The sequence below is a fragment of the Eutrema salsugineum genome, unplaced genomic scaffold (genome assembly GCF_000478725.1).
Source record: "Eutrema salsugineum unplaced genomic scaffold, Eutsalg1_0 scaffold_3, whole genome shotgun sequence".
Classification (NCBI taxonomy): Eukaryota; Viridiplantae; Streptophyta; class Magnoliopsida; order Brassicales; family Brassicaceae; genus Eutrema; species Eutrema salsugineum.
The window spans coordinates 8,447,529-8,471,552 of NW_006256756.1; the positions used below are offsets into that span (position 1 = coordinate 8,447,529).

The 24,024-nt window shown below is 37.1% G+C and overlaps 1 protein-coding gene across 1 annotated transcript; it reads right to left on the bottom strand.

Moving 5' to 3' along the window:
* Window positions 1-18,727: 18,727 nt before the first annotated feature.
* On the bottom strand, window positions 18,728-20,011 carry LOC112085356. The gene is made up of 3 exons (XM_024154564.1): window positions 19,490-20,011; window positions 19,105-19,413; window positions 18,728-18,994 (listed from the first exon to the last, which is right to left on the bottom strand). The coding sequence occupies exons 1-3, from the start codon at window positions 20,009-20,011 to the stop codon at window positions 18,728-18,730; spliced, it is 1,098 nt and encodes a 365-aa protein (XP_024010332.1).
* Between the last annotated feature and the right edge of the window lie 4,013 nt (window positions 20,012-24,024).

Sequence of the window (24,024 nt, forward strand, 5' to 3'; positions counted from 1 at the left end):
AAAATTTGAAAGCATAAGAGAAAATGATGGATTTTTGAAAAATAAAAGAAAAATCTGAACCCTAAGAGAAAAGAGGAAAAAGTGATGGATTTGGGAAAGTAAAGAAGGAGGAGAAAACGATGGATTTGGGAACTTTTTTCGATTTGATTTGGGAACTTAAATAATAAAAATGATGGAAGTGAGTAATCTCATCGAGTAAAAGCAACTGTAAGATAATGGAAATAAGAAAAAGAGAAAGAAATAAATGCTACCCTCATTAATACGTAATTGAAAATATATTATTATTATTATAATATATTTTTCTACTCAGTATTTACTCACGTGAGAGGAAGTTATTTTGTGAAATGATGTAACAAGTTGCAGAAAAATTGTGTAATCAATTATATAAATGTGTTGCATGGATAAAAGGAGGAAAAAGGGAACGGTCACTTCCGAAGGAAAGGTTAGGTTAGACGTGATATATATCTCTGTAAAATTAAATAAATAATAATAAATTTTGCTGTCAAAAAGATAATTATGACGCGTTGCATCATTACATGGATGAAAGAGAGAACGGTCTAATAAAATGATAAGTTAGTGTGGGTAGTTTTACTAGTCTTACGACAGTTAATGATTTCATTAACTGCCGTAAGACTGGTACAACTACCAACACTATTTTTATTTTTTATCGCTACATTAATTAAATAATTATTTATCAGATTTATAGGGGAGAGACGTGACTTTTAACTTCTCCGTACGATTCCCCTAAGGCTGAACGGTTGAAGAGTATTTATTATATGAGTCGCACCAATGGTTTTCCTTTCTCTTTCTATATATAATTCACTCTCCCTCTCACTCATATCTATCTTCTAAATCATCTTCTCTCTATTTAGTGCTATCTTTGCTATCTTTCTAACTTTAAAATGGCCGCTACAACATGGATCATGGTTCATCTGAGGGAGTTGTTGAGGTTTCTGGCAAGTGGGTTCAGTGCGGGGCCAATGGCGGATGCCATTTTCGAATGGCAAGCAACAATGATGAGCCCCCGGGAGTTCATACGAAGGGGGCCTCTTCTTCATCTCCATCCATTTCCTACCGGAGTACCCCTTCAAGCCACCAAGGGTGGCGTGGAAGATGCCGATTCTGCACCCTAACATCGACAAATCCCGCGTCTTCCATTCGCTACTCGTCACTGCTACCTGGAAGACTGGGACGACGATGAAGGAACTCCTCCAAGCGTTCTATGACATGCTGATCCACCCTAAGGTGGAGGACAACGACGTCTTCCTCGAAGACGTCGCCCGCATGTGCGTCTTTGAGCCGGACAGGTACAAGAAAGAGGCCCATGTGATGACCGAGGCACACACCATTAATTAAATTATGGGGTTTTCACCAATAAATGAATTTTATGTTTTTATGTTTTTTGTTATTTATAATCTGTGGCTGAAGTGTTTTTTAATTTCTGATTTTATTGTAAAATAGTTATTTATATAAAAAAAATATAAGTGTAAATCTACCTGTGTTATTCGCTCCACTATATTATCTTAGCCGATAAATAAGGAAACCCTAATATTTCAGTATAACTCAGTATCATTTAGTGTGACCATATGTTATTCGGAAAATTGGAAACTGGTATAACTCAATATCATTTGGTGTGACCATATGTTATTCGGAAAATGGAAAGCTGGTATAACTCAGTATCATTTGATATGACGTTATTCGGGAAATTGAAAACTTGTATAACTCAGTATCATTTGGTATGACCATATGTTATTCAGAAAATTGAAAACTGGTATAACTCAGTATCATTTGGTATGACCATATGTTATTCGGAAAATTGAAAACTGGTATAACTCAGTATCATTTGGTCTGACCATATGTTATTCGGAAAATTGAAAACTGGTATAACTCAGTATTTTATTCGGAAAATTGAAAACTGGAAAAACTGGGGAGAACTATTTCAAACTGAAAAACTCAGAAATATGCTCGAAATATTCGAGGACATAGAAACTTGTTTAGTACATCTTGATAATAATTTCAGTAACCTTAATTAAGTTTTAGTACAACTAATTTTAACTACTTGAACAGGTAGATAATTAAAGAAACCATAGCCACAACAAGAACAGAGAGAACATTCATCACCTTAACTTCCTTAAATAACCTATCTTGTCGGATCTGATCCAATTTCCTATCCATTTCCTTCAAAACTCAGTCCCAAACCACCTCACGAAGGAGTAAATAAGACCTAGAAGCCTCAACCATTTCTTCCTTCAGCTTGTTTACCAATTCATGTCAGCTGGAAAATATCCGTCGAGTGAATCTGACAATTGCTGTTCCCCACGCACTCCGGTCGACCACCTCGGTCACATCACGCCAAAGATCTTGAAGTTATCGCCTCATCACATCACTTGAAGAAATGACATCCGGTGTTTGACAGGGCACAAAAGTGTATAAATAATTTTGGCAAATGCAACGAAATGAAAAATAATCAACAGCTGAACTTTGCTTACGTATTCCTTAATGCAAGCGAAGAAGAATCTTCTTCCCAGATCCAAAATGATGTGGAAAGTTTTGATGATTGGTCGACGATGACAAAAACAGACTCGCGGGATTCCAAAGTTTTCATACATTTCGGCTGGAGGGCTATAGCTTGAAAACTCCGAGTCGGACGACGAGACGAGACTTGGCATTCTTGCAAAAAAAAAATATTTTTTTGGAAAATTAGTTTTTTGGTGATTTTGGGCATAAACCCGAATATTTGTTGAATTTTGATGTTAGGGGAAAACTCAAATTTGGAAAATGTATGATTTGGGAAGAAACCACAAATTTGAGTTTCGTAGATAAACCTGATAAATAATAAATAATTATGGTGGGGTCTATTTGTTCCAGCCAATAAGACACGTGTTCAGGTAAAGAACACCTGTCCATAATAATTTGTTTTATTATGGACACATGTCGTTTATTGTAACTGGAATTTTAAGCGTAGTTGTGCCTATATTTCCAGTTATACTCAGCATCCACATAGTTGTACTTTTTGGGGATATACCGTATTCATAGTAATACTGACTTGTAAATAAAATATTCCGGTTATACGCTTCATTATTGGTTATAAATCTATTTAACAACGTGTTCATCAAACAAAATTTCAGGAAAAATATTATACGTATTCTTTCCACCATTGATTGCTTAAGCTTGACAAAGTGACTATAGGAGCATAAGACACTTATAGGTTGGGTGTGGTGAGATTCATATAATTTGTTCATTATTTTTAATATTTTAAAACACTGGTTCGTAGTCACTGAAAAGTAGTAGCATGAACACGAACATATTTTAAAATACTGATTATTATCGTTGTCGTATTTCGACATATTCGTATTATAAAATCGGTTTAAATTGGTATATTGGTGGTTAAAGGATGTTTAACCTCGTGTAAAACGACGTCACATAGAAACGAACCTCCTTTAATCTTATTCCTATTATTATAATAATATTCTACCTGACACATGATCAGCTTTCTCCTGTACCGAGGAACATTCCATCGGGTTTTTAACTCTTACACAACATTCTCTGACCTCAAAGTGTGACTTGGTTTACTTAAAATTTTCTTTTACACAACATTCTTGTTCTTGATTCTCCTCCCCACATCACAAGTATTTGTATTTGACAGAACAACAAAGGTCTGTACTCGAGCGTAGTTATACCAAGTTTTTCTGAGTAAAACTAAACATTTAAATTGTGGATACACTTAAAAGCTAGACATTGTTCTTTATTTTAGCATTATTTACAAATGGTTTGCAGAATATGAATAGTCAAAAGTAACAACAAAAAGTTCGATTTTACATTGAACTTGTGAGAACATTAAATAATATCAAATATTTGAGAGAGAAAACAATACAGATGAACAGTGAGAGTATCAATTTGGCCACTCCTTCGTGAACCTCTTGATAATTCAACTGAATTTTGCCGCCTGCAATGTCCAGTAGCAAGTATCGCACATATTGGTGGGTTCCTCCATGTATCCATATATAACGAAATAATTGGTGGGTTCGTCCATGTATCTGCAGTGCAAGTTCACGGCTTTTTGAAAAAACCAAACTAGTGTTTTTTTTGAAACACTTGCGGAGGGTTAGCGTGGAAAGCCCTCGGGCTTGAATGTTCTAATATGCGAAGCATTTCTCCTGCCTCCGCCCAGGTAATATCTGTCACAGAGGTTAATCTCACTGCGCATCTGGACATGATGAGGACAAGCATTTTGTGGTAGTATTTCACCATAGAGCATCCCGCTTCCGCTGACTCCTTAATCGTAGCCATCCCTGCCTCGATATTGCGGTCATAGAAAATAATTGAAAGTTCTCTTTTAAATAAAGTCGTTGGATTACCTGCTACCAAACATCTGTCCTTAAACATTCTCATCCATGCCATATCAAAGAACCAAGGTGTGGGCTCGATTATCAAATCCATGCTCCGTAGGAAGATTGGATACTTGGAGATTTCGTTAAAATCCCTAAGAGCCACTTTAGCAGAACGGTAATCTCCTAGGGAATTACTGATTATCTTCTTTAGTATTTCGTTTTTCATCTCGATGGAAAAATCAAAAATCTCTATTTGCTTTGCCATAGGAGAGGAAGTGTGTTTCAGATACTTCTTGGATGTATGTTAAATAAAACACAAATTCCTATATATCCGCATTAACTCTTCGAGATGTCGTTCAAAAACGAAATGACACGTTCGTGCTAACACCCGTTGTTTGTAAAAATTTTCACCTTTTTCACTTTTACCAAATAATCCGAGTAAAACATAACATTTTCAAAAAAAATAGTCGACTGTAGTTGTACCAAGTAATTCCGAATAAAACATTACATATTCAAATACAATAATTGTTTGTAGTTGTACCAAGTAATTCCGAGTAAAATATCACATTTCCAAATACAATAGTTCAGAGTAACTAAACCACGTTATCACCTGCAGTACTTTCAGAGGCACTTGCAGTACTTTCAGAGGCATATGCAACATTTTCAGCTGAACTTACCCTGTAATTGATTCCAACTGAACTTATCCTCTCAACTCTAGAAAATCCCTCTCCAACTTCAACACCTTTGATGACCTCTATATGAATAATACTTATGCGTCCCTCTTTATCCAATGAGGTCAAGAACAAAGCTAGGTCATCATCATTTGAAATATAGAATTGTCTCTGAGTTTGCACTAGTACCGAAATGTAACTCAATTTCAGCTTACTTGAAGATTCGACAATTCCAACCTTCGTGCATCTCTTATCCTCTAGATCAGAATAAATAATCTCTTCCAAACGTGATGACTTAAACATTACACCATACATGGAAGCTGGTGCTGAAATCCATTTATCCTCCGAAGTTGAATAATATCCCCCATAATAAAAAATATGTTCATAATCATTATCACCTGAAAAAATAACCGATAGACCATACTCAACTGCATAAAAAATGTCTCCAGTTGTACACAAGTGATACCAATTGTTACTCTCTCTCTCGTATAATTAGTCAACTCGGAGAAAAATCTCTAATCTAACTCCGACTTACTGTGGTATAAGATCTAACCCTCCAATCCACTAAATACATATTTGATTAGCAACCAATCACCATTTCCATAGTCTACAATTTCCTATTCAATAATCGAATTTAATCCCCAATAGTGGTTCTAGGCAACGACTTTTCAAAATCAGAACAAGGGAAGAAAATCCAACGACAGAAATATCAATTACTTCGATTAGGCTTCAATGTCGGTTCAGTGCAGTAAAATGTCAAGAAAGACTCAAGTTCTCTTGTTCTCTCTGTCGTGATCGCTAAGATGAAGCTGGTCAAAGATGGTTTCAACTTTCAAGATGGTCCGACAAAGCCTGTTCCTGATTGGATAAATTTTTGGCGCCTAATATTTGTTTCCACGCTCCTGATTGGTCAGTTTTTGAGACGATCGTTTCTGATTGGCTAGTTGTGCTTATATCTCATTGGACGAAATTTGTTTTGCCGATTGGTTCATCTACGCTTAATTATCATTGGCCGAATTTATATTTGTAATTTTATTTTTTAGAAAATTACAAGGACTAATTGGAGATTTCTAAGCTCATTAAAATGTGAAAGACCGCGAAAGATACAAAAGAATGACAGAGGATACAAAAGAATAAAAGAAGATACAAAAAAATAAATAATTCCTCAAATGAGTATTTCAGATTATTCCTCCTAAAATCCACAGAGGAGACCCACAGCTTTTTTTGGTCGAAGTCGAGTTGGTTAGTTGATATTAAATTCAGAGAATCGTCAATAACTTCATTAAACTGAACTAATCAAGTTTTACTTACATTTCGGTTTAATTTAACAGTGATTTTATACACAATAACCGAATTGAATAAACTAATTTCCAAATTGAATCAAATAAGCCGATTTCTGGATTTATTCGGCAACATTTTTCAATCCAAAAAGCCGAGAAGCCGAATGAACCGAACCAAACCGAACAACCTGGTTACTCAGCCTTAGTCAGTGGCATGGCTCATGTCCTCAATGTGAGCTTCACCAAATAACCGAATATTTTTCATGCAAATACATTTTTAAACAGATGTTGTCCTCCATAAGAAAATTTTAAAGGATATTGTCCTCAGACCGATAAAATTTAATGGAGTGTTTGGAGAAATTTAAGTAACTAATTAATAGATTTTAAGATGTTATGTCAATCATGAACAAATACAAGCTTGTATATCTTAATGTGGACACAAGAATAGATTACGTGTATACGTACTAATGAAAATAGTTGAGTGTTACGTGAAATAAGTTGTGAGTCTACTCTACAAACTAAGATGCAATGTGCAGAAAAACTTAACGTCAAGGTCAAACTTAATGAAGTTATTCACAAAGAACTTAATGAACTCAAGAATTCCAATGATTTGAAGTCTCTTTAAACCATAAGAAGAAACAATCAAAGTGTTTTTTAGTTATGTACTACTAATGAATGAAAATCAGAAAATGTATCAAGTATATAAGATGGGAAGGAACATAACAACTAGGGCCGGCCAAGAGCACAAGTTAGGTAAACGACGAATTAGGCATCTAACTTTTGGGGACTAAATTTAGTTAATTTTCTTATAAGGGATATATAGTATATATATAAACAAAATTTGTAGGCTTTTTTATAAATAATGATTTTTGTAATTACTTTTTGTATTTTTCTCTAAAAAAACATTGGTTAAGAGTATATTTTAAAATAATAATTTTTTATTAAGGTTTAGAAAAAGAAAAAAAAGACCATCAACTCCATGTTTATGTTTTGGTTGCCACTGTTGAAAAAAAAAATTCGAAATTGAAACTGAGAAAAATTATTTGCAGTCTACCATGTCACAAGAGGAATTAAATGGGGTAACTTTGTTATCAACTGGGATAGCTATGGTTAAAAAACTCAACTATAAGAGTTTAATGAATAAATTTTGCAAGAAAAAAATATAAGAAAAATCATATTTTAATAATAAAATATTATTTTTACTAGTTTTTTTTAAAAAACTATTTATGAAGTTAAATTGTTTTATGAAATTTTTTTTAATTTTCTTTATATTTTAATATATATTTTTTAAAATTTTGAATACCACATCCAAATTGATTAGTCCACACTGGTAACAAGTGGGCTAGTGCATGGTTTTCCACACCTCTGTTGTCGTTCCATCATAATCTAGGTTCGAACCTATGCCTCTCTCCAAAGAGAGTACAGTTTTGTAAGATATTTGGTTATTGAACCCGTCCGTTATGGCTCATGTATTAATGAATGAAAGAAAAAATACTAAGTTAAAGATAATGAAAAGACAATACTAGAGACGATCAGTAATCATCAATGAACAATGTATATCCAATACAAATATTTGCTTATAGCAGCTTTCTCGATTCAATAGAAAAGGTCTAGCTCTGTGGCGGCCTATGTCAGTCTATAGCGTTCCGCAACAAACCTTGCCTTTTCTCGCTGGTGGTGACTGGTGAGATGCTGAATTTTACACCGATCTTTCTTACCATTATGAATGTGGATCTTTTCAGCATCTTCTTCTTCATAGACTTGTAAGTAAGATTAAACAATTACATCAGCACATCACATCTAATTCAAATATAATTAAGTTGTTACACATAACAATCTTTGGATTTGTATACGAATCAAAATAGGGATACTTACTAAGTTTTCTGATTTTGAGAGATGGAATGATTGTCGAGTTAGAAGATACGAAGCATAAAAGCAGAAGTGAAGCTATTAGAATTAACTTGAGATTCATTTTTTTTTTGCTCTCTCTCTCCCTCGATCTCTATCTCTCCCCTCTCTCTATCTCTCTCTTTTTCTCTCTAGAAAGAAAGGATACTAAGCAGGTGATCGAATGGGAAAAGGGCCAAAACCAACCCAAACTAAATTTGATGTGTCGAAAAAAATCTGAACTAAAATACGGTGCCAAAAAATATCTGAATTCCAAAATAATTTAAATTTCCTATCCGAACTTTAATATAAATGTCAAAATCTACTTTGACTAACTTTGATGTTAGTCAACTGTTAAAAAACGCTGACGTGGCATGATGGAATATAATTTGGTATGACACGTTGTCACCTTACTAAAACGACGTCGTTTTAGTAAACAAAAAAAATAAATTTTTCCTTTTACCTAGATTCGAACCCAAGACACTATATATCATATCCAAACATGTAAACCAGTTGAACTACGAGACATTATTGCTATGTTTTACAGATACATTTATATATTATTAATACGCAAGTTTAAATTCGAAAAAAAAAAATGAGAACGTGTTCCCACCTGATGCAAACTGCACCACCGGAACCCTTTCCATCTGCGTCGTCTTCGTCCGCGACCAAGATGACCACCGGAACCCTTTCCATCTGCTTCGTCTTCGTCCGCGACCGAGATGATCTCGCTCTCGTCAAATAATCGACGGCAAAAGATTCCAAGATCTGAGCCTCCACAAAATGACCGACGTGAGCGTGTGCCATCACCAGCCGCTCGCTTCACGTCTTTGACGAGTACCGGATCCGGCATCTGACGGACGAATTGAATACGTCATTGTTTTGTTTTTTTTTCGAATTTAGATATGAATTAAATACGTCGTTGTTTTGTTTTTTTTCGAATTTAGACAGGAGTTGAATACATTATTGTTTTGTTTTTTTTCGAATTTAAACTGTCTAACCCTTATTCGATTTTGGGAATTTGATTTACTCCTAATTAAATACGTCGTTTTTGTTTTTTTCGAATTTAGACAGGCGTATTAATAATATATAAATGTATCTGTATAACATAACAATAATGTCTAGTGGTTCAACTGGTTTGCGCGCTTAGATATGATATACAGTGTCTTGGGTTCGAATCTGGGAAAAAGGAAAATTTTTAAATTTTTTGTTTTAGTAAAACGACGTCGTTTTACTATGGTGATAATGTGTCATGCCAAGTCATATTCCGTCATGCCACGTCAGCGTTTTTTAATAGTTGACTAACATCCAAGTTAGTCAAAGTAGATTTTGACACTTATATTAAAGTTTGGATAGAAAATTTAAATTATTTTAGAATTTGGATAGTTTTTAGCACCGTATTTTAGTTCGGATTTTTTTTGCCACATCAAATTTAGTTCGGATTGGTTTTGGCCATTTTTCCGGTGATCGAATATATAATAGTTAATAGTTGAGGCAGAAATTAGACCAGGGTCGCTCTCACCATATTAAGTTAAAGTATAAGTCAATGCATGCAAACACAAAATGTTGACTTACTTGAGTCTTGTTCATATTTCCTTATACTTGCATGAATTGAAAAGTTTAATGTTGATCAACAATCTGGTTAAGAAAAAAAACAAGAAACTCATTGTGGTACACTCTATTCTGAATTTAACTAATATAGTTATTCGTCATCAGTTGATATATATCTAACATGCTTAATCTCTTATGCCCGTTTCTTCTCTATAAAAACTGTATGATCCAAGAAGATCATAGCCATATATTAGTTACTATGCCTTTAAATTGAATCCACTTCACAAGGATCACGATAAATGGTTTTACATGTACCACAGTCACAATGGATATCCTTATCCTTAACTAAAACCTCTATAAATTAATAATGATATTTTATTAATTTATAGAGAAAATTTAATTCTCACCTATAATTTTTTAAAATTTTCTTTCAAATAATGTTATATTTAAAAATTTAAACAAATCTACAAATTATGATTAACAATCATAACTATTGCAATAGAATAGTTTTTAATAGTATATTGGATTATCCATGTAAAAATATACATGTTCATAAGGTTAAAATTTTAAGAAAACCGTGATATTATCCATATTATTATTGATAAAATTAAAAATAATATTACAATATATTCAAAAACAGTTACAAATTAGAAAATCAATTATCACATAAAAAATTATCATAAATTTTGAATGCATATCGTAAAACAATAATAAGACGTACTGATATAATAATTAGAGAGATGAGATCCAATGAGATTTCAACTTTAAGTAATAGTAAATACATTAGTCATAATTTAGAATAATATATTTATATATATTTGCAAAATAATTATATAATTATTAATTTAGATTTTTGTTGGGACTATACATTAGAGTTTAAAAAAATAATTATCTTATTATCTTATCAAATTTGATGGATTTTTACATAGGTCCAACTTAGAACCTGCAAAATTTATTATTTTATGGTGATTATTAATTTACCGAGTATTAATTTATAGAGGTTCTACTGTATGTGAAAAGTGTTATTATAATTATGATGGTTGCATGTGTGTTTTCTTATGAAAAAGATATTTGTTGTACTTCATTGTCGAATATTCAGAGCTGTAAACGAAGGCAATGAGTTTTGTAATGTGATATGCATATTGGAATTTATATGAAGAGAAGATAGTCACATACAACTTTCTCATCAGAAGTTCGATTACAAAGAAGGAAAATAACAGATTTAATAATCTGTTAACGAGTAAGGCTTCACAAAAAAAACATTATCAAATTCACTTCTTTGTTTCAATCAACTTGAGTATATGGCACATATTTATGCTTATGTAATAATTTGTTTTTGAAGTTTTTGTAATAAATTTGTAAACTCGTACTAATTTCAATTAAATTTGTTTAGTTTAAAAAAAAACTGATGGTTAACAGCAGTTCACACACTTGTCATATTAAGAAAACTATTATAGAAGCTAGTTGCTATAAAAGGCACACCATCATAAAAGGGATTACACACACCCAGAATAGATAAAGAAAAGTAAGAAAGATTTTGATTTCCCATCAAATAGATCATAAATGAAAAAATTATGGAAGAAAAAAACAAGAGAACTCTTATATTATTAATTGACATAGACACTTAAAAACAAATATTTTCCCATGTATTATTTACATGAGTGCAGCTCCGGCCCAAAAGTAATAAGAACCCTAGGGCAAAAAAAAATTTTGGACATTTTCTATCTATTTAACATACAACATTTGTCTATAAAATTTATTTTACATGCTTTTAAAGTAACATTTTTGAATATGGGTCTTTTTAAACAAATTTTTACAAAAATATGAACTTTTAAAAAAAAATATTTTCAAAGATAGACCCATTTTGGTAAGAAGATTTCTAAAAAAAAATTAGACATATGGGTCGCCGCACCTCTGCCACCCCTGTTGGGCCGGACCTGTATGAGTGTCATGCTGAGGTGTCAATCTCAGAGAGCTTCTCAGAGATTGTTTAAAAGTAAGTTCAAATTATTAGATTAATTATATTATATGACTTTAAGATTAACTTGGTTAGAGATTAGTTTATATCAATTATATCTTTAATACTCAAATATTTAATTTGTCAAGATATTCTTTTTTCTATTTCTTATCAACATATTTATAGAAAATTAATACATAATATTACTTATGTTACTAAACATTATATTTCTTATACATAATGTGTAACTTTATTCATATAAAAATAATATTAAAATTAATTATAAAACCAATAGTTATCTAGCATTTATGCAATTGTATTACAAAATAAAGGCAATTTTAATCATTATTTACAATTGCATAATCAGCATTCATATTTGCAATTATAATTATCAGCTAACATTTTAATAGTTGTATTTATATACATTATATTTGCATATTTTTGAATAAAAAAATTATGGTTAATATTTACTCCACACATGGTGTGGGTAATCACCTGGTTTAGAAATGTAAGACACAAAATGGTGATTCTTGTCCCCTTAGTACTTTTTTAAAAAAATTGTCCCCTTAGTACTTTTGTTAAGGGTAATCCATTTTTACCCCTAAAAATCGATTTATCTGATATTAGTATATTGTTTTTAACTATTATTATTTAAGAATTGAAATTATTAAAAAAAAACCATAACTTTACGAGCAAAAAAAGTTAAGAACGCGACTTTTATCTTCATCATCTTCTCTGATACTTCTCTATCGTCTTCTCGGTCGATTCTCCGGAGGCTATCGTCGATTGACGTCACTCTCCTCATCCAATTGTTAGCCTCTTTAATATATTCAATCTCCCTTTCATTCAATCTCCATATTAGGGTTTAAAATCTCATATTGATTCTGGGTAATTTTTTATACAACCTGAGCTATAGCCGGCAAAGAGAGTCATCGCTATCACATAAGCATACAACGCCATGCATAAGTTACTAATCGACCTCTTTTTTCTTCATCGACGGCAAAAACCCATCCTTATTGAGAATCGATTTCCATATACCACAGATGACATAGATATGCACTATAATTGAATAATCAGAACAGAACACAAAGAAAACCTGTAATTGTCGTGAAGGAGATCGTGAAATTGTCGTGAAGGAGAAGAAAAAAAAAACTTCAATATGTTAAAAACGTGAAAACAAAAAAAGGAAAATAAAATATTTTCAAATATTTAATTTTTTTTGATAAAACCTGATCCTAGTTTTTCTTAGATTCTGTTAACCGTTTGGTAGAATACGGATTCTATATTCACTAGAACAAAGACAAATCAGTGGAAGTTTAATTCTGGAAACATAAAAAATATAACGTACTCTAGAATACATATTCTAGAATATGTAGAATATAGTACAAATTCTAAATAACATATTCTATAGGAAGATATAGAAAACAAAACAAATGATGGAATATCAATTCTATACTTGGTTGATCTTGTACCAAATTGTAGAATACACTAGAATTGTAGAACACGTTTTCTAGAACATATTTATAAATAAAATTTTAATATACGCTGTTTTAGAATAATATTATTTCCTTTTTTGGAGTTTTCAGAATTTAAATGTAGATATAAATATTTATTTTAAAAATTAAAAGTTTATTTCTTAATATTATTTCTTAATAGTATTTATAAATAAAATTAATAATATTATTTCTTAAAACGCTGTTTTAGAATAATATTATTCCCTTTTTTGGAATTTTCAGAATTTAAATGTAGATATAAATATTTATTTTGAAAATTAAAAGTATTTAATAAGGTTATTTTTGTCCAAAATTGCCAAACCTTAAAAAAAAAGTACTAAAGGGACAATCTTCTCCATTTTTTTGTCTTATATTTTCAATTTTCCCAAAAATCAATTGGTTCTCATAAGAAGCCTAATCAAAGCATAGATCAATGTAAATGTTTCTTCTTCTATTAGATAGTATTTATGGTTGGATTAAATAAAGGGAAAATTGGAAATATATAACAAAAAATGGAGGTAATTGTCTCCTTAGTACTTTTTTAAGTTTTGGCAATTTTGGACAAAAATAACCTTATTAAATACTTTTATTTTTCAAAATAAATATTTATATATATATATTTAGATTCCGAAAATTCTAAAAAAGGAAAAAATATTATTCTAAAACATCGTTTAAGAAAATAAACATATTTAAATTTTATTTATTAATATGTTCTAGAAAACGTCTTCTACAATTCTAGTATTTTATAGAATTTATTTTCTAGTATTTGATATAAGATCCACCGAGTATAGAATACATACTCTACTATTTGTTTTGTTTTCTATAACATCGTGTAGAATACGTTATCTAGAATTCGTGATATATTCTACATATTATAGAATATATATTCTAGAAATCGTTATAAATTCTATGTTTTCTAGAATTAGACTTCTACTTATTTGTCTTCGTTCTAGTGAATATAAAATTCGTATTCTACTAAACGGTTATTAAAATCTGAGAAAATCTAGGATCAGATGTTATCCAACAAAAATTAAATATTTGAAAATATTTCATTTTTTTTTTGTTTAACACGTTTTTAACATATTTTTGAAGATTTTTTTTTCTTTGACGATATTTTCACGAACTCCCACACCCTAATTACAGTTTTATGTGTTTCTGTTCTGGTTATTCAATTATGGTGCATATCTATGTCATATGTGGTATATGGAGATCGATTCTCAATAAGGATTGGGTAATTGCTCATGACGGTGTTTATACTCTCCGAAGAAATCAAGCCGTCGCTCGATCGTGCTACATAAACGAATGCAAACTTCATTCAGCTAATCAAGCTTGTGTCATCAGTTCACTCGGACCGACGAACGAGCTTGTTGTCCAGCAGACAAAACCTAAGCAGGAGTCGATCGTTCAAGTTTGCATCGACGAACTAAGGCCAGAGCGTCAAGTCGGAATCGGCGCCAAGCTCGATCCAATCATCCGCGAGCCACTCATCACTTTCTGAAACAGCATTCGTCAACCTTCGCTTGGTCGGTAGAAGATATGCCCGGGATCGATCCACAGATCGTGTGTCATGAGCTCAACATCGATTCGACGTATAAGCCAATCAAGCAGAAACGCCGAAAGCTCGGACCAGAGAAGGCACAAGCCGTCAATGACGAGGTCGAACGGTTGCTTAAAGCAGGATCTATTACTGAGGTCAAATATCCCGATTGGTTAGCAAATCCCGTAGTCGTCAAGAAGAAGAACGGCAAATGGAGGATTTGCGTCGACTTTACCGATCTCAATAAGGCATGTCCAAAAGATAGCTTTCCTTTACCTCATATCGACCGCCTCGTGGAAGCAACTGCCGGAAACGAGCTACTCTCGTTTATGGATGCATTCTCCGGATACAATCAGATCCTTATGCATCCGCAAGATCGGGAGAAGACATCGTTTATCACGGACCGCGGCATATACTGCTATAAGGTCATGCCTTTTGGCCTGAAGAATGCTGGAGCAACATACCAGCGGCTGGTGAATCGGATGTTCGCAAGCCAGCTCGGGCGGACTATGGAAGTTTACATTGACGATATGCTCGTAAAATCGCTCGTCGCTTCCGATCACGTCGGTCATCTTCGCACGTGCTTCGATATTTTGGATCAGTATGGCATGAAGCTTAATCCCACTAAGTGTACGTTCAGCATAACATCTGGAGAGTTCCTCAGATACATAGTCACACGGCGAGGCATTGAAGCTAACTCAAAACAGATTGCAGCCATACTCGAGCTCCCGTCTCCGACAACCAAACGCGAAGTCCAACGACTCACCGGACGTATTGCAGCACTGAATCGATTTATATCCAGATCGACAGACAAGTGCTTACCTTTCTACCAACTTCTTCGCGGTAACAAACATCTTGAGTGGAATGAGAAGTGCGAAGAAGCCTTTGCCGAACTGAAGAAATATTTGTCTACGCCGCCATTCTTATCCAAACCCGAAACCGGCGAGACACTTTATCTCCACATCGCAATTTCAGAGTTCGCGGTCAGCAGTGTTCTTGTTCGAGAAGATCGTGGCGAGCAGAAGCCAATTTTCTACACAAGTAAATCCCTAGATGGCTCAGAGCATCGTTACCCGACTTTGGAGAAGTTCGCCTTTGCCGTGGTCATCTCCACGAGGAAGTTACGCCCGTATTTCCAGTCCCACTCGATCGTTGTCCTGACTGACTACCCTCTTCGCACCTTCCTCCATAGCCCAAGTCAATCCGGGCGACTCGCCAAGTGGGTCATTGAACTTAGCGAATATGACATCGAATACCGAGGAAGAACTGCAACGAAGTCTCAAGTCCGAGCGGATTTCTTGGTCGAACTCCCACCTGAGCTCGTCGAAGCTAATCCTGTCATACAACCTTGGATTCTCCACGCCGATGGTTCATCATCCCATAAGGGATCCGGAGTCGGAATTCGTCTCAAATCCCCCGAAGGAGAGGTTATCGAGCAGTCATTTCGACTTGGCTTCCCGGCATCCAATAACGAAGCCGAGTACGAAGCATTGATTGCTGGACTACGACTTGCCAAATGAATTGGTGCCGAGCACGTACACGCCTACTGTGACTCTCAACTTGTGGCTAACCAATTTCACGGCGAATACGAGGCCAAAAATGACCGCATGGACGCGTACCTCAAAGTCCTCAAGGATGTCGCTTCGGAGTTCTCAACCTTCGAGCTTACAAAGATACCTCGTGATGAGAACGCAACCGCCGACGCCTTAGCCGCTCTCGCGACTAATTCTGATCCCGATCTTCGGCGAACTATCCCAATCGCGGCAATCGAGCGACCAAATGTCGAGCCTGCTCCAAACTGTAACATCATTACACGAAGACGTGATTACGAAGCCCAGCCCAATCTCGCTCCACCCCTCACTCGAAAGACGAAACCCAGGGAGGTCGTCACCGATCTCAACACCAACTTGGACGAACAAGATGACACCGGATCTGATCTCGAAGATGAATCCGAAGGCCAACATATTCCAATCGACATCGAAGCCGAAGGTGAAGACGAGCCCGAAGATTGGACCTTAGAAATTGTGGGCTACATTGGAGATGGGACGGTCCCTGCAGATAAATGGGCAGCTCGACGCCTTAAGGCTCGAGCAGCTCGATATGTGGTCATTAAGGGCACTCTCCTCAGATGGGATGCTTCCGGCATACTCTTGACTTGTGTTCGCGGCAACGACATCATGGAAGTAATGCAGAAAGTTTATGAAGGAGAAGGAGGGAATCACTCCGGAGCTCGATCTTTGGCATTCAAGATCAAAAAAGCTGGCTACTACTGGCCTACTATGCTGTCTGACTGCGAAAAGTATACACCACGCTGCGAGAAGTGCCAACGACACGACCCAATGATCAACCTTCCGACCGAGCTCTTGATGACCTCGACCGCACCATATCCTTTCATGCGCTGGGCAATGGACATCATCGGTCCTTTTCGTCGATCTACGACTCAGAAGCAGTACGTTTTGGTCGTCACGGACTATTTCACCAAATGGGTCGAAGCCGAGGCGTACCCCGAGATTCATGGAATCGATGTCAAGAAGTTCGTCTGGAAGTTTATCATCTGCCGACACGGAGTCCTATACGAGATCGTTACGGACAACGAAACCCAGTTCACTTCAATAGTCTTCACAGATTTTTGCGTTAAGTGGAAAATCCGACTATGTTTCTCTACCCCGCGGTACCCGCAAGGAAACGGACAAGCCGAAGCCACGAACAAAACCATTATCGATGGTCTGAAGAAGCGACTCGATACCGCTAAAGGAACTTGGGCGGACGAACTCGATGGTGTCTTATGGTCTCACCGAACTACACCACGACGTTCAACCGGTCAGTCGCCATTCTACCTTGCATATGGTACAGAAGCTATGTGTCCAGCCGAACTCAACATCCCAAGTATTCGCCGAACCATGCTCACACAGCAACCCGACGCGAATAACAACATGATGCTCGACACAATCGATTTAGTCGAAGAACATCGCGAACGAGCATTACTCCGAATACAAAACTACCAACAACTGGCAGCTCGTTACTATAACAAGAAGGTCAAAGGCCGTCACTTTGAAGATGGTGATCTCGTACTTCGCAAGGTCTATCAATACACAGAAGAAAAGAACGCAGGAAAACTCGGCGCGAACTGGGAAGGACCATATCAAGTAATGAAGGTTGTTAAGCCCGGTGTTTATCAACTCATGAAGTTAGACGGATGGCTTGATCCCTTCAAAGGGTACGTAGGCAGCTCGTTATCGAGTCCAGCTATAACATCAATAAAGTTTATTAAGTCAGAAACGTCTAAGTTCTAGTTCGGAAATCACAAGATACCGAACTCCTTGTTCTTACATCGACTTCCTGGCCAGTTGTTCGATAGCATTCCACATGAATGCAAACTTAAAAAGCCAAGATCCGTCTCGCACGCACCCACATGGTGCCGTGGTAAAACCACATATCAAAAGCCGGGGCCAGTCCCGCAGTTAAATTTCTAAGTCACCAAGATCAATAAGTCGAGCACATCTCGCATACTTAGGTTCGACTTAGAAAGACCTTGAACTCGTTTCGTGCGTTTACAGGAGTTCGAATTATTTCACTCTTCCAGTACGACACGGTTCACTTGGGTTCCCCAGACCGAGTTCAAAACGCTCGCACAATAAGCCGAACTCCTCAGATTCGCACCGTAAGCCGAGTTCTCAACACTCGCAAAACGTAAGCCGAATTATCGCAATTTGCTATCGAAAGATAAAAGTTATGTTCGAACATCATCTACTATGTACCGATCTAGTACTTAAGTATTAATCACAAATCGTTACCGACGAAATAAAGTCAAAGTTCAAGTTAGATGCCGATTTACTACTTGAAAGTTTTTTCTAAAATCATCAAGATAAGAAAGAAGAAGAGAAACGAGCATATAATTAAAAGCCTCCCGAGAGGCAAATAAGTTCAAAAGAAACCCACCGAGGGTTCAAAGGAAGATAAAAATTACAAAATAACCCATGAAAGGGCAGTTGAGTTTGATTAAAAAGAAAAAGAGAGAGATTAAGCGGTCTTCGAAGTAGCAGCTTGGTCAGCATTGAGCATGTCTTCGTTCGAGCCGAACTGTTCGCCTACCACTGGATCCTGAGCACTTTGGGTCACGTTTACGACCGGCGCATCATCCTCTTCAGGGAATGGAGACATCCGTTTGTCTTCTTTGGTAAGGACGCAAGCATCGACCGAGCGGAAGTCCTCCAGAGCTTTAGCATGTTTCGCCTCGATGTCAGCTACCATCTCAGGCGGGACCTCGTACAAGCCTTTCTTCTTCAACTGCTTAATGAAGCCAAGAACTCCAGTAAGCTGGTTAACCACCAAGTAAGGCTTCGGGCTCGATCTGCGTCGTCCAAGCTGCGGATCACCTTCTCCAAGCGTTCGCAAACCTGTGCGTGAACGCTCCTAGCTCGACCCTTCCAGTGGGTCACCAAGGCCCGAAGTCGCTCCCGATCTTTCTCGAACTCCTGAGCAAGCATATTTTGAGCCTCGGTCAGCTCTTTTCTCACCGCTTTCAGCTCGGCACTCTCTTGCTTCAGCAGTTCAACCGAAGAATGGAGAGTGTCGTTGATTTGGAGTTCGGTGGCTAGACGCTCTTCCGCTTTGGAGACCCTCTCCTGTAGCTCGGCAATCCTAACCTGTTCGTCGTACAGCGCGACTTCATACGCTGCGACCAAGTTGTTGGTCTGACTGGCGAGCTACATGAAATAAAGTATGAGTTAGAACTCATACTTGAAGAAAATAATAAAATGAGAAGTGGAATCAGAAAGTTACCACAGCAGTTGTACGTGCGATCCCTTTGTACATATTGGGGAAGCGGAGCTCGGTGACTGCCGGCAGACTCGGAACCTGAGAAGAGATCTTATGGTAGAGCTCGGCGCAGGCATCGATGTTCTCCTCAAAAGGAGTCTCCTCATCATAGTCAAAACAGACTTTAGCCCTCTTCGCTGGCTCTGGCTCTGGAGAACCCTCGGCGCGGTCTCCGGCTTGTCTCTTTCGAGAATGAGAAGCCTCAGCTCGATCTTGAGAAAGAGCGAGGTCTGACGCCACAGCCGTTGGCGCCTCGAGCTCAGCAGGAGCGTCCTGTGCCCGAGAAGAGTCTTCAATCTTTTTAATCTTCTTTGAAGACTTCTTCTTCTTCAGCTTCTTTTGACCGGCTTGGTCAGGTGAGTTCGCAGCAGGCGGCAGCTCTTCTGGCTGCTCATTGGTCCCTTCGATAGCAGGGATGGGGGTCGGATCGGCAACGTTCGGCTCCTCTTCGTCGAACAAAGTTGGGATCTCATCCAGCGAAAGCATCCTGGCAGTTCGTGTGCGTTTGGCTTGCGACTTAGGTGCCTTTCGTCTTGGAGCAGCTCAGGGCTTGTTAGCTCTAGCTTTTGGCTTCCGTGGTTTTGGTTCTCGGACAGAAGCTGTAGTGAAAATATGTCAAGGAGGAGTCCAGAATAAACTCAAAATAAGAACATGAAAGTAAGCTGGACAATCAAACCTGCTTTCTTAGATCGGCGTTGAAGAATTTCTTCCCAAACTTCGGGCCAACGACGCTTACCGGCTTCGCTAAAAGCTGCTTCGAACTCAGAAGTAAGCTCGGAGTTGAGAATAAGACTTGGGAGATGACGGCCTGCAAAGATGGAACGAAATAAAGTTAGCAAGCAACAAAGTCAGAATTTAACTAAGTATGAGATCATCTAATCTACCAATCGGAATCTTCCACTCCGATTGAGTTGGGATGTCAGAGTTGCTGACGGTGAGATCGTTCATCTCGAGATAGAAATACAAGGATTCCCAGTCGTTGAATTTACTGGGTTTAGGCCCAGTAACTATGTTCTTCTTCGGCTTAGCGTTTGCGGCGAATAACCACTCCTTGGATTTGTGGATGTTCACCGAGAAGAGGTCCTCAAACAGTCGACTGAAGGGAATTTCACCGAGCTCATCGCACAAAGTAACGAACCCTATGTAGTTCGTTACCGAGGCTGGCATCACCTGAGTGAGAGCTACACCACGCTGATTACAGTATCCGAGGAGACAAGAGGGGATAGGAAGCGAGAGCCCGCACTGCGTGAAATAGGTCAAGTAGACGCAGAGGAACCTTCGGGCACGTCCCACGGCCGATCTCCAGCTTCGGGAATTATGAAAGTAATTTGGTCCGAGAGCCCATTTTCTTCGAGCACGGCCTGAACAGCACCCGGAGTAACGGAAGAAGATGGCACGTTGTTGGGGCGAACGATCCTTCGTCTTGGAAGCGGTGGTGAAGCATGGTTCACTGCTTCGAGGTTGTCCTCGGCATCTTCTGCTTCGTTGGCATTCTCCTCCTGATTCTCTCCTTCAGGTTCCTCGACCTCCTCGATCTCATGGTCGATACCACCAGCGTTCGGTCGAGCGCGAGCTTCCGTCTCGTGAGTTTCTGTCGTCAATTGTTCGGTAGCTTCGACTCTAGGTCTAGCACGGCTGCTGCTCGCATCAACAGACCTAGAGTTCTTGCGAACTAGTTGTGGGGGATTGCTATCTCCCTGAGACGAATTTGATAGATGAGGATTTGAGGAGGAAGAGCTCGGCTCTGAGGATTCGCGGCGATCCTCCGGAAGGATTTGATTAGAAGAAGAGTTAATTGAAGAACTGGAAGACCTTTTGAGCTCGGAAAAGTAGATTCGAAGGAGATCTAAGAGGGATGAAGAACAGTTTGAAGATCAACCGGAAAAGATTGAAGATTGATCGGAAAGTTTAAAGATCGAACGGGAAGTTTGAAGATTGATCGGAAAAATCAAGGGTTTGCGGCGGCAAAAGTTGAAGAAATGAGAGAGAACTACGAATAAAAACTAGAGAGAGAAACAAAAATCTAGAGAGAATGGAGAGCAGCGTACCTTATATATGCTTGAACGAGAGTAATGAATGCGAGAAGAAGTTTTTCCCTTATAAACAGTGGGAATCGTGGGTTCCTCGATTTTTGCAAAGATCCCGGAATTCACGCGCCTCATTGAAGACAGAGTGCGAAACGTCCGGAATACGAATCATCTGCGGTTACCGAGCTCGGTTTGTGACCTACTTAGTATCAAATGAGTTCGACTAAAAAGTCATTCCCTTTCATCGAACTGAGGGGGGGGCTAACTGTTGGAAATGAAAACCGCACCCCGGTTTTCTCCGGTACAAACCGAGATGGGCGTAATATAAGCCCGGTTTACGAAGGAATGTACCGGGAAGACTGGGCTGAGTGAAATCTTGGGCCGAACGCAGCCCATTAAGCCGAGGTCGGCGAGAAGCTTCTCGAAGGAACGGAGAAGCTCCCCGAGTTCGGTCAAAAATAGGAAAGCTTCCTATTTGAAAAAGGAAACGAACACGAGAAAAGGAAAGGAACCGAGAGAAAAGGAAAGTCCTCTCGGTCCCATATCGCCTAAGACATGTTTGAGGACCGACTTAGAGGATATATATAAAGGGAGACGAATCGACGCCAGAGAAAAAAAGGATATTCCAGAGAAGACTTAGAGACTGAGAACTCATTGCGCTAGGTTCTTAGTTTTATTAAGTCTTAGTTCGTCATTATTTACTTGATAACCGAACTCACTTGTACTCATTCGATTCGATCTAATAAAACCGAGTTTGCCGATCTAAAAGTACTATTTTACCCCTTGTTGATATTCACATATCAACACTACATAAAAAATATCTAGATTTAGTTTGGCGTTTTCAAACCCTAATAATCAAAATCAGTTGAATAGATTGAAGAAGCAGACAATTGGATACATACTTGAACGAAAACTTCTTAGAATTACTGGTCTTTCAGAAATACAAGGGAAAAGCTTTGATTTGCATGAGAAGAAGACGATGACGGAGAAGACAATGAGAAGAAGCCGGGCTCTTTTTTTTTCTTTTAAGTTATTTTTGATTTTTTTTTACCTTGGAAAGTTTTTTTTGGTTTTAATTTCAATATCTTAATTAATAATACTTAAAAAATTATTTAAATATCAAATAATTCGTTTTTAAGGGGTAAAAGAGGATTATAATTAGCATAAATACTAAAGGGACAATTGTTTTTTAAAAAAGTATTAAGGAGACAAATACCTTCATTTTTTGTTCTATATTTCCAATTTTTTCTTAAATTAAATAAAATCAGAGTTGTAGTGTTCCAAACAAAGAAACCTCAGAAAGCTAATTCTTCAATCAGATGCTCATTAAGTAATTCGAGTAATCAACTCAAACTTGGAGATTTCAGATATCCATGGAATTTTGGCGTACATTGCTATTTGTATTCCTGATTTTTGTTAAGTTTTGTGGACTTTCAAATCAAAATCAATTGGTAAAGAGTGGACTGGTCCAAGTTACCTATATATTATCCGAAATCTCTTCCAATTTTAGATGTGGGATATTCTCACATGTCCCCTCGAGATAATGGTGCGTTTAGTCATTAATCTCGACAATATCCTATTATAAAATTATTTTCGGGTAAGATCAGTCGACTAATTCAGGTCAGACCGATTTAAAATTAAGATTGGTGGGTCATTTTCGATGAATCATATCGGTTTTAGCTTAAACTGGACAGTGTGTGATCGGGTTCTGCTACCATAAAAAAATTAAGAATGCTCTGTTTATTATGTCTGTCGAAAGATTTAGTAAAATTCCTATATATCCTATACAAGGTCGGTCTATGTTCTTAAGGAGAAGGAAAGAGATATATACGATACTTATTCTCCAAGAAAATCTAATTACAAGAATAGTCCTTATTCTAATAATTCCCCTAAGATGGAGCATGTAGATCTGGAACGCCCATCTAGTCAAGTAAATACAGAAATTTGTTGCCAACCAAGAAGTTTGGTTCAGAGGTCTGAAAGTTTTTCGATAGTGCCAATGTGTTGGGTAGCGATAATGCCTTCCAAAACTACTACTTTAACAACATGCCAGTCGATCTCTATATGCTTAGTCTGCTCGTAAAAAACAGGATTAGCTGCAATATGTAAGGCACCTTTGTAATCACAATGAAAAGGCATTGGCTCAACAGGTTTAATTCCCAACGACTCCAGTAGCTCGAGCATCTACCGATGAACGCGAGACTGTATGACGGTTTTTTTAGTCTTCCATGAAACAATTGAGTCACCAAGCATGATGATGTATCCAGTTAGAGATCGTCAAGTCAGGGGATACACAGCCCAATCAGCATCGCAATAAACTGAAAAAGACAGATTATTTTTTTTTTTGAGAAAAGGGTAAAAAAAGACAGATTATTCTTCGAACTTAGAAGCACACCTTGACCAGGAGCACACTTCCAATACCAAACAACATGAATGGCGGCCTCCCAATGCTTTATACGTGGTTGCTGTAAG

Coding starts and splice junctions, on each gene's coding strand:
- LOC112085356 (XM_024154564.1), bottom strand. CDS start 20,011: ATGCTTTCGCTGGATGAGATCCCAACTTTGTTCGACGAAGAGGAGCCG. Junction 19,414..19,489: donor TCGCACGTACAACTGCTGTG/GTAACTTTCTGA, acceptor TATTTCATGTAG/CTCGCCAGTCAGACCAACAA. Junction 18,995..19,104: donor CTAGGAGCGTTCACGCACAG/GTTTGCGAACGC, acceptor TTCATTAAGCAG/TTGAAGAAGAAAGGCTTGTA.